Source organism: Rhincodon typus, chromosome 9, assembly GCF_021869965.1.
Source record: "Rhincodon typus isolate 14 chromosome 9, sRhiTyp1.1, whole genome shotgun sequence".
NCBI lineage: Eukaryota > Metazoa > Chordata > Chondrichthyes > Orectolobiformes > Rhincodontidae > Rhincodon > Rhincodon typus.
The window spans coordinates 91,337,760-91,349,636 of NC_063340.1; the positions used below are offsets into that span (position 1 = coordinate 91,337,760).

Sequence of the window (11,877 nt, forward strand, 5' to 3'; positions counted from 1 at the left end):
CCAGGGGGAGGGAGGGAGATGACTCTGACCCGGGGGGAGGGGGGGAGATGACTCTGACCCAGGGGGAGGGGGGGAGATGACTCTGACCCAGAGGGAGGGGGGGAGATGAGTCTGACCCGGGGATCGCGGGGAGGTGGCTCCGAGCTGCAGCCTCGGGCTTTGGGCGATGCAGGAAGCCGCACCGAGAGCTTGGGCCGGGCCGGCCCCCAGTACAAGCCGAGTTCCTGGGCCGGATCCGTGTCTCGTCCCGCCGCCGGTGATACCCACCCGATCCCCGGCCCAGAGCCTCCGGAGAGCGCGGCCGAACGGCTCCGAGCGACAGGCAGCGGCTCCCGGAGCTTCCCAAATCCAAGCCAATCTCAGCAGCTCCTTCCACTGGAGAGAGAGGGAGGGAGGAGGAGGGAGAAGGAGTAATGAGGGAGGAGGGAATGATGAAGAGGGGGTAAGAGGACAGGAGGGGGGTTTGAAGGGAGGGTCAGTATGTCAAGGCTAAAGGCAAGAGGGAGGGTGAAGTAGGGGGTTGAGGAACCGAGGTAGGGGTGGGGTGGGAATTGGAGTAAGAGGGCAAAGAGAGAGAGGAAGGTGGCAGACGGAAAAGAGGGAAATGTGGGGGAGAGAGATGCAGGAAAAGAGACACCAAGACAAAACGAGAGAGAAAGGGAAGAGAGGCACACAGAGGAAGAGATATAGAGAGACTTTGATACGGAGAGAGAGGGTGAGGTAATAGGAAGAGAGAGATAGTCAGTGATGGAGCAAGAGAGGAGGGTGGACAAAAGTGATAAACACATGGACCTCTCTGCTTTCTCATTCTCTCTGTCCACCTTTATTTAGCTATCTCCATCACTCTGATACTACCCCTCTCTCTGATCCGGTCTCTCTATATCTTTCTCATTCAGTTTACTCCTCTCTCTCCTCTTCAATTTCTGTCTACTCTTTTCTATCCTTCTCTTTTCCTCTTGTGCACAGTCTTTCTCTCCCTTTTCCTGCCCCTTCTCTCTCTCTCTCTGTGCCTCTGTGATCAGAGTTAGGGTTGGGACAGCTATTCCCAGGGCTGGGGAAACCCCGGTCCGGAGCAGTGTAATCACAGGGCTGTGATCCCTGTCCCACCTCCATGCAACTGTCTGTGTGGATTTTGCACATTCTCCCTGTGTCTGTGTGGGTTTCCTCCCACAGTCCAAACATGTGCAGGGTAGGTGGATTGGCCATGCTAAATTGCCCATAGTGCCAGGGGATGTTTAGGTTAGGTGGGTCAGACATGGGAAATACAGGGGTAGGGGAATGGGTCTGGGTATGATGCTCTTCAGAGGGACAGTGTGCACTTGTTGGGCTGAATGGCCTGTTTCTATACTGTAGGGATTCTGTAATATGGGACTGGGATATCATTGCTGTGTCAGAAACGTGGCTCAGGGAAGGGCAGGACAGGCAGCTTAGTATTGCATGGTAAAGATGCTATGGGAAAGATAGAAGGGGGGGGTGGGTGCAAGAGAGAGGGGAGTGGCTTTTTTGGTTAGGGATATGAATTAGATAAATGTGAGGTTGTTGTATTTTGTTAATGCAAATCAGGGCAGGATGTATGCATTTAATAGCAGGGTTCTGGACAGTGTTGGCAAACAAAGAGACCTTGGAGTGCAGGTTCATAGTTCCTTGAAAATGGAGACACAGGTAGACAGGGTAGTGAAGGTGATAGTAGGAACTGCAGACGCTGGAGAATCTGAGACAACAGCGTAAATTTCTGAAGAAGGGTCTAGGCCCGAAACGTCAGCCTTCCTGCTCCTATGATGCTGCTTGGCCTGCTGTGTTCATCCAGCTCTACGGCTTGTTGTCCCAGGGTAGTGAAGGTGTTTGGTACGCTTGCCTTTATTGGTCAGTGCATTGAGTATAGGTGTTAGGATGTCATGTTGTGGCTGTACAGGACATTGGTTAGGCAACTTTTGGAATACTGTGTTCAATTCTGGTCTCCCTGCTATAGGAAAAATGTTGTTAAACTTGAAAGGATTCAGAAAAGATTTACAAGAATGTAGCCAGGGTTGGAGGGTTTGAGTTATTGGGAGAGGCTTAATAGGATAGCAGCATTGGAGGCTGAGGGGTGAATTTATAGGTTTATAAGATCATGAGGGGCATGGGTAGGGTTAAACTTGAAAGCATTTACAAGGACTTTGCTGGAGTTGTAGGGGGTGAGCTGTAGGAAAAGGCTAAATAGCTGGGCTATTTTCCTGGGAGCTTTGGAAGCTGAGGGGTGACCTTACAGAAGTTTACAAAATCATGACAGGCATGGATAGGGTGAATAGCCAAGTTCTTTTTTCCAGGATAGGGGATTCCAAAACTAGAGGGCATAGGTTTGAGGTGGGAGGGAAGATTTAAAAGGGACCTAAGGGGCAACTCTTTCATGCAGAGGGTGGTGCGTGTATGGAATGAGCAGCTAGAGGAAGTGGTGGAGGCTGGTACAATTACAACATTTAAAAGATATTTGGATGGGTATATGAAAAGGAAGGGTTTAGAGGGATACAGGCCAAATACTGGCTTATGGGCCTAGATTAATTTAAGACATCTGGTCGGCTTGGACAAGTTAGACCAAAGGATCTGTTTCTGTGTTGTACATCTCTGTGACTCTATGAATAGGAAGTATTCAGAAGGATATGTGCCAAATGCTGGCAAATGAGACTAGATCAGTTTAGGATATCTGGTTGGCATGAACGAGTTGGACTGAAGAGCCTGTTTCCATGCTGTACAACTCTATGACTATAAATACTCACAGGCACATACACACACACACACACACACACACAGGCATACCCGCACACACAGGCACACACACACACAGGCACATGCACACACACGCACACACACAGGCGCACGCGCACACACAGGCACATGCACGTTGATAGCAGCCATGTACACACTCACTGCAAGCACAGACTGCTTTGTTTGGAGAGATCAGTAAGTGGGGATTGTGAATGGAACACTAAACCTTTCTGCTCTGTGTGGGGTTGAGTATCATGTGGCTGAGATCAGCTGCATTGAGAATCTGAGAAATGGGAGAGGGTCAACAGTCATAAACAGCTCAATTTGAGGAGATCAAACTGAAGATTTGAAAAACAATTCAAAGTTGGGAAGGGAAAAAATTACAGGCACACCAAGAAAAAGCTGAGGAATTGAGAAGTATAAGAAGGAGATACAAGGGGAGGGTGAGAGAATCAGTCAGGGTGTCTGGCGGGGACGAAAGTTTCGTGGACGTATCTTCATTGACACCGTTTTCAGGGAGTAGTAATCAGAGTTCCTCCAGCTGTACCACACAATCCCATCCGGTCCCAGTAGCACCTTGTCCTCCGCTGAGTACTTTCCACCCTGTGGGAGTGAGAAGACACAGGGTAGGAAGAGGGTGCAGCAGTTGGACAGCAAGGAAGGGACAGGGGAGGGCATGGGAATTAAGGGAAGTGAGAATGAGGGCAGGAGAGTGAGAGGAGGGAGTAAGAGCAAAGGGGAGGGAGTGAGAGGTTGGGGAATCAGGAATAATGAGTGGGGAGAAAGACAGAGGGGTAGACAGTGGTAGAGTAGAGAGAAGGAGGAGTGGGGGAAACATTGGAAGAGGGAGACATGAGTAAGGGGATAGAGAGGGAGAATTTGACAGAAAGTGGGGAGAGAAAGGAGGAGTGAAAAGAAGGAAGGGAGTGAGAAAGAGAGAGAGGAGGGAAAGTGAGAGAGAAGGAGAGACTAGTTATGTTCAATAGGCAGCAATAGAGAATGAGAACGAAAAGCCAATTCAGGGCCCTGAGTAATACTCCATCTACCTTTACCATAGTAAAGTACCTCAAGGAGCTGCACAGGAGACTGAGCAGCCAAAAACAGACACTGGGGGCCATGAGAGTAAAGTTCCAAAAGCTTGAGCAAAAGGATAGGTTTTCAGAAGTAGAGATAACAAGGTGTAGAACTGAATGAACACAGCAGGCCAAGCAGCATCAGAGGAGCAGGAAGGCTGACGTTTTGGGTCTGGACCCTCGTCAGCTTTCCTGCTCCTCTGATGCTGCTTGGCCTGCTGTGTTCATCCAGCTCTACACACTGTTATCTCAGATTCTCCAGCATTGGCAGTTCCTACTATCTCTGTTTCAGAAGTGCCTTCATGGGAAAGAGCTATAGAGAGGTACAGGGAGGAAATTTGATAATGGAGACCTAAGCTGGCTGAAGACTAGACGTCTCCCAAGAGCGTTTGATTGGGAAAGTGTAGATGAAGCTTTACTTAGTGCTGAACCTTATGCTGTATCTGTCCTGGAAAGTGTAGAGAGAGCTTTACTTTTTATCTAACCCCATGCTGTACCTACCCAGGGATTATTTGATGGGGACAGCATAGAGTAAGCTTTACTTTCAGTTTAAAAGAGTATAGGGAGCTTTACTCTGTATCTAACCCTGTTCTGTACTTGTACTGGGAGTATTTGACAGGGACAGTGTAGAGATAGCTTTATTTCGAAGGTGGCATTAAGTTTAAAAGGGTAAATAGAGCTTTACTCTATGTCTGGCCCTGTGCTATCCATGTCAGGAAGTATTTGATGGAGACCATGTAGTTTTTGACTTTCAATTTAAAAGAGTAGAGGAGGGCTTACACAATATTGAACCCTGTGCTATACCCAGCCTGCTAATCCAGGGTTCAGTTAGCTTGGATGGCTGGTTTGAGATGTGGAGTGATGCCAACAGTGTGAGTTCAATTCCTGCACTGGCTGAGGTTACCATGAAGGACTCTCCTTCTCAACCTCTCCCCTTGCCTGAGGCATGGTGACCCTCAAGTAAAACCACCATCAGTCATCTTCTTTAATGAGAGAGCAGCTGTATGGTTCTGTCAGACTATGGTGACTTACCTAGGGATTTTTGCTGGGGTCAGTGTGAACTGCAGTATGAGGAGAATGTGGATGAGCTGCCTGCTGGTGAGATTTTGAACTATAATTTCCACCGTGTAGGCAGAGGCTACACCCAGCTACCTATTTCTGATGGACTCTATCCACATTCTGGAAGTCCCTCGTCTATCCTAGTTAACCTCCTTTTCAGCCTCTCCAAGGCTTTGACATTAGATGATAGAATCAGAAATTAACCAAAGGGAAAGAGATCACTTGACATGCGATCTTCATTGTTTGTAAATATGATGCCCAGATTATACAAAGCAGAATGTGAGATTAAGTTCAAAGCAAAAACAGAAATTGCTGAAAAGTCTCAACAGGTCTGGCAGCATCTGGGAAGAGAAATCAGAGTTAACATTTTGGGACCAAACGCTGGCTTCTCTCCCCAGATGCTGCCAGACCTGCTGAGATTTTTCAGCAATTTCTGTTCTTATTTCGGATTTTCAGCATCCACAGAACTTCCAGTTTTTTTTGTGAGATTAATTTAGACACTTGCCTTGTAGTAAACCCCATTGAGATTTGAGAAGAAGCATTGATGGTACCACCAGCCTCCATGTGAGATCTTGGCACAGATGTTGCCAGTGTCTGGTGTGCTGAAGCTCCTCTTGTTGTGATACCAGGCAAAGGAATCTTCCACAGTTCCACTGAAACCTGCAACATGCAGGCGGAAATGATTGGACTCATCCTCAATCCTGTTGGTCACAGAATAGCAGACACTATGATCACCAAAACATTATAGGACTAATGAGCCTTTCTTTTCTCATAGCTCAGGTCCATTCATATACTTGCTCAACACACCTAGCTATTCATCTGATATACCCTCCAACTGCACCTACCGAAAATCTCCTTACATCACCTGTACTTCCCTCCTTTAGGTTGACCAATCCTGGCTTTTATAGTCTCTCCATATCCCACAAGTCCCTCATTAAGCTCCTTTCCACCCCTATGAGGCCTTAACATTAGATCTCAGTCTCCACATGACAGGAAGAGTCCAGATTCTCCAAGCTACTGATTGACAGCGTGTTGGGGTATCTCTGATTGATAGCACAATGGGAAAGTATCTTTGGTTGGCAGTGATGGGAGCATTTCTGATTAGGAGTTTGATCGGACTTACTCTGCTAGTGTAATGGGAGTATATTTCATTGTCAAGAGTATCTCAGTGTGACAATGTGATGGAGGAGTATCTCAGATTGACAATGATGGGGTGTTTCTGATTCATAGAATCATACAGTACAGAAGACTGTATGACCTACTGAATGACTTTTCCTCCATCATAAGGTCAGAACTGTGGATGTTAGCCAATGATTGCACAATATTCAGCGCCATTCGCGATTCCTCAGGTACTGAAGCAGTCCATGTTCAAATGCAGCAAGACTTGGACAATATTGAAGCTTCAGCTGACAAGCAGCAAGTACTGTTCACACCACACAAGTGGAAGGCCATGTCCATAAACGCTGGCCCAGCCAGCAATGCCCACATCTCATGAGTGAAAGTGAATAAAATGTATACACACCAATCATGCTATCAGAAATACTTCCATCATGCTGTCATCAGAGAGACTCCCTGTCAATCAGAGCTACACCCATCATGCTGTCAATCAGAGATACACCCATCACGCTGTCAATCAGAGAGAATCCCTGTCAATCAGAGAAACTCATATCATGCTGTCAATCAGAGAAACTCCCTGTCAATCAGAGATACACCCATCATGCTGTCATCAGAGAGAATCCCTGTCAATCAGAGATACACCCATCATGCTATCAATCAGAGAGACACCCTATCAATCAAAGAGACGCCGATCATGCTGTCAATCAGAGGGATTACCCATCAATCAAAGTTGAAGTCTGTCCCATTTAGCATGGTGACAGTGCCAAACAATGCGTTGGAGGTTATTCTCAATGTAAAGATGTTACTTCATCTCTGCAAGTACTGTGCAGTGGTCATTCTTACTGATATTGTCAATGACAGGTGCCTCTGCAGCTGGCAGGTTGGTAAGGATGAGGTGAAGTATGTTTTTCCCTCTTGTTGGTTCCCTCACCATTTGCCACAGACCCAGTGTAGTAGCAATGGCCTTTAGGCCCTGACCAGCTTAGTCAGTAGTGCTGTTGCTGAGCCTCTCTTGGAAGTGGACATTGAAATTCCCCACCCAGAGCACATCTTGTGCCCTTGCCACCCTTCGTGTTTCCTCCAAATGTTGTTCAACATGGAGAAGTACTGATTCATCAGCCAAGGGAGGAAGGTTTTTGGTAACGAGTAAGAGGTTTCCTTGCCCATGTTTAACCTGGAGTCAATGTTGAGGAGTCCCACAGCAGCTCCCTCCTGACTGTATACCACTGTGCCGCCATTTCTTGGGTCTGTTCTGCCAATGGGATTGGACATATCCTGGAATGGTGATAATGGTGTCTGGGATATCGTCTGTAAGGTATGATTCATGAGTGTGACTATGTCAGACTGTTGCTTGACTATTCTGTGAGACAGCTCTCCCAATTTTGGCACTAGCCCCCAGATGTTAGTAAGGAGGATTGTGCAAGGCAACTGAGCTGTTTTTGCTGTTTTCATTACAGGTGCCTGGGTCAATACCAGTGGTCTGTCCAGTTTCATTTCAATGTCAAGACTTGGTAGTAATTGATACAATTGAGTGGCTCCTTTGGTAGTTTCAGAGGACAATTGAAAGTCAACTACGTTGCTGTGGGTCTGGACTCACAAGTAAGCCAGAGGATGGCAGATTTCTTTTCCCCGAAGGGTGTTAGTGATGCCAGATGGTTTTTTTCCTGACAATTGGCAATGATTTCATGGTCAACAGTAGATTCTTAATTGTAGATTTTTTTTATTGGATTCAAACTCACCGTAGCGGGATTTGAACTTGAGTCCCCAGAACATTAACTGAGTTTCTGGATTAAGAATCGAGGAATAATACCATGAGACAGTCACCTTCCTTTTGATTGTCTTCGTTTGACAAGGAGTATATCTGATTGGCAGCATGCTGGGGTAAGTGTCAGGATTTATTGTGCCTTTGCAGTTTTGTGTCCCCAAGAATCTGATCATTTTCCTACCTGAAAGTTTCGTACAGCGCAAACTTCTGTCGGTATTTCCAATCCTCCAAATCAATTCGAAGTGAATATTCCCCCTGGCTTGTAATGTCGTGAATATTATTGTTACCCAACCAGAACTCTGCTGTCAGTTCTCCAAAACCCTCCTTATACTCAGTCCAGCCTCTGTTGAAGTCAATGGTGCCATCAACCCTGCGTTGGATAATGGTCCATCCTCCTGCTGTAAATTATAAACCCTGAGTGAGTGAAAACTGAACAAACAATGTACTCAAGGAACACTGAACCCCGGAGATAAATAAAAAACTTGTATGATCTTTGGACACCTCAAAGCTGATGTGAAACCCTAGGTTTGTGCTCATGTGACTGGACTATAATCTTGAGGCTTGGAGTAAAGGTGTGGAGACATGAATTCCCTCACCGCAGCTGAGGAACTCAAATTCATTCATGAAATAAGTCTGGAATTAAAAATAAACTGGTCTCAGCAATGATGACCATGACACTACTGGATTGTTGTAAAAACCCATACAATTTGCTGATGTTCTTTTGAGAAAGTAATCAGCTGCCTTACCCAGTCTAGTTTATACATGACTCCAGACCACAGAAATGCAGTTGACCCAATGAGGTCATCTTTGTGTTGAACCACAGAAGATGGGAGATATACGAAATGAATATTTTGCATCAGTTTTTACTGTCAGAAACGTTTACCCCAACTCAAAGACGACTGTTGCGATAAACCTCTTCAGGGCCATGTTTTTCTCTCATCGTCACTGAAATAACTCCATGAAGGCCGTCATCCTGTCACCAAGTCACCCTTTATTTATACAGATCAAAAATCACATGACACCAGGATATAGTCCAACAGGTTTATTTGAAAATGCAAGCTTTTGGAGCTCAGCCCCTTCCTCAGGCTTAGTGTGAGAGAGGGTATAAGACATGGAATTTAAAAGCAGAAAGGTAACAAACCTGAAACTGGCAGCCTCTTTTTGAATCTTTTGTCAGTTAGGAAGGAGACTCCTGATTAAAATGCAAAACCCAGATTCCTTTCAAATCATTGTCCTGAGATAATCAAAGGTTTTATCAATGTATACAAGAGGTGACATCTCAGGTCAGACAATGCATTTTAGGTGTGAGGTCTTGCTTAGAATCTGTCTGTGTTTTAAACTGGGGTCAGGTTTTTTTTGAGAAAAACAGAATGTATCTGCAACTACACAAACATCTTGGATGAAAAAATTCATCATGATCTTTGGTTCATGTCACACTACAGGTGACCCCACCATACTTTATACTCCCACACACACATACACACACACTCTCTCTCACACACATACACTCCCTCACACACTCTCAAAATCACATATACACTCTCTCTCACACACACATATACAGCCTCACACTCACACTCTCTCAAACAACTCAAGACTGGGCATCCATGAGGCGCTGTGGGCCATCAACAGCAGCAGAATTGTACTCCAGCACAATCTCTAACCTCATGGCCCGGCATATCCCCCACTCAACCATTACCATCAAGCCAGGGGTTCAACCCTGGTTCAATGGAGAGTGTAGGAGGGCATACCAGGAGCAGTACCAGGCATACCTGAAGATGAGGTATCAACCTGGTGAAGCCACCAAACAGGATTACTTGCACGCCAAACAGCAAAAGCAGCAAGTGATAGACAGAGCTAAGCGATCCCACAACCAACGGATCAGATCTAAGCTCTGCAGTCCTGTCACATCCAGTTGTGAACGGTGGTGGACAATTAAACAACTCACTGGAGGAGGAGATTCCACAACTATCCCCATCCTCAATGATGGAAGAGGCCAGCTCATCAGTGCAAAAGATAAGGCTGAAGCATTCGCAGCGACCTTCAGCCAGAAGTGCTGAGTGGATGATCCATCTTGGCCTCCTCCAATGGTCTCAAGCATTACAGATACCAGTCTTCAGCCAATTCGATTCACTCCACATAATATCAAGAAACGGTTGGAGACACTGGATACTGCAAAGGCTGTGGGTCCTGACAACATTCCGGCAATAGTACTGAAGACTTGTGCTCCAGAACTTGCTGCTGCCCTGGCCAAGCTGTTCCAGTACTGGTATCTACTCGACATTGTGGAAAATCGCCCAAGTATGTCCTGTGTATAAAAAGCAGGACAAATCCAACCCGGCCAATTATCGCTCCATCGGTCTCCTCTCGATCATCAGTAAAGTGATGGAAGGTGTCAGTAACAGTGCTATCAAGCAGCACCTGCTCAGCAATAACCTGCTCAGTGACGCCCAGTTTGGGTTCCGCCAGGGCCACTCAGCTCCTGATCTCATTACAGCCTTGGTTCAAACATGGACAAAAGAGCTGAATTCCAGAGGTGAGGTGAGAATGACAGCCCTTGATATCAAGGCTGCATTCGACCGAATGTGGCATCAAGGAGCCCTGGCAAAACTGGAATCAATGGTTATCAGAGGCAAACGCTCCGGTGGTTGGAGTCGTACCTGACACATAGGAAGATGGTTGTGGTTGTTGGAGGTCAGTCATCTCAGCTCCAAGACATCTCTGCAGGAGTTCCTCAGGGTAGTGTCCTAGGCCCAACCATCTTCAGCTGCTTCATCAATGACCTTCCCTCCATCATAAGGTCAGAAGTGGGGATGTTCGCCGATGATTGCACAATGTTCAGCACCGTTCGTGACTCCTCAGATACTGAGGCAGTCCATGCTCACATGCAACAAGATCTGGATAATATCCAGGCTTGGGCTGAACAAGTGGCAAGTGACATTGACGCCACACAAATGCCAGGCTATGACCATCACCAATAAGAGACAACCTACCCACCGCCCCTTAACATTCAATGGTATTACCATCACTGAATCCCCCACTACCAACATCCTGGGGGTTATCATTGACCAGAAACTCAATTGGACTCACCACATAAACACAGTGGCTACAAGAGCAGATCAGAGGCTAGGAATACTGCAGTGAGTAACTCACCTCCTGACTCCCCAAAGCCTGTTCACCATCTACAAGGCACAAGTCAGGAGTGTGATGGAGCACTCCCCGCTTGCCTGGAAAATGCAGCCCGAACAACACTCAAGAAGCTCAACACCATCCAGGACAAAGCAGCCACCTGATTGGCACAACATCCACAAGCATCCATTCCCTCCACCACCGACGCTCAGTAGCAACAGTGTGTACGATCTACAAGAGGCACTGCAGAAATTCACCAAATATCCTCAGACAGCACCTTCCAAACCCACGACCACTTCCAACGAGAAAGACAAATTGGACATATGGGAACACCACCCCCTCCAAGTTCTCCTCCATGTCACTCACCATCCTGAATTGGAAATATATCGCCGTTCCTTCACTGTCGCTGGGTCAAGATCCTGGAATTCCCTCCCTAATAGCTTTGTAGGTCAACCCACAGCAGGAGGACTGCAGCAGTTCAAGAAGGCAGCTCACCACCACCTTCTCAAGGGCAACTAGGGACAGGCAATAAATGCTGGCCAGCCAGCGATGCCCACTTACCACAAATGAATAAAAAAAAGAACACATACATACTTAGACACTCTCTCTCTCACACACATACACTCCCTCACGCTCACACTCTCTAAAACACACACACACAGACACATACTCTCTCTCACACACATACACTACCTCACACTCACACTCTCTCAAACACACACACGTACACACATTCCCTCTCACACACATACTCTCCCTCACACTCATACTCTCTAAAACACACACACACTCCCTCACACTCACACTCTATCAAACACACACACTCCCTCTCTCACACACACATACACTCCCTCTCTCACACACATACACTCCCTCACACTCACAATCTCTCAAACACACACACTCTTTCATACACATACACTACCTCACACTCACACTCTCTCAAACACACACTCTCTCACACACATACACTCCCTCACACTCACACTCTAC

The 11,877-nt window shown here is 46.6% G+C and overlaps 2 protein-coding genes across 3 annotated transcripts in view; both read right to left on the reverse strand.

Annotated features, from left to right (window-relative positions):
• The window catches only part of adcy3a (adenylate cyclase 3a), a 102,862-nt gene extending 102,172 nt beyond the window's left edge, over nucleotides 1–690 (reverse strand). For both annotated transcript variants that reach the window (XM_048601290.1, XM_048601289.1), the window contains exon 1: nucleotides 268–690. The gene's annotated coding sequence lies outside the window, so the exon portion shown is untranslated. The remainder of the gene's footprint in view (nucleotides 1–267) is intronic.
• A 2,508-nt stretch (nucleotides 691–3,198) lies between these two features.
• LOC109925019 (fibrinogen-like protein 1) overlaps nucleotides 3,199–11,877 on the reverse strand; it is a 17,022-nt gene continuing 8,343 nt past the window's right edge. The window contains exons 4-6 of the mRNA XM_048601401.1: nucleotides 7,937–8,153; nucleotides 5,380–5,575; nucleotides 3,199–3,345 (exon numbers count right to left, since the gene is read on the reverse strand). Of these exons, the coding sequence (XP_048457358.1) occupies nucleotides 3,199–3,345; nucleotides 5,380–5,575; nucleotides 7,937–8,153 (560 nt within the window). The remainder of the gene's footprint in view (nucleotides 3,346–5,379; nucleotides 5,576–7,936; nucleotides 8,154–11,877) is intronic.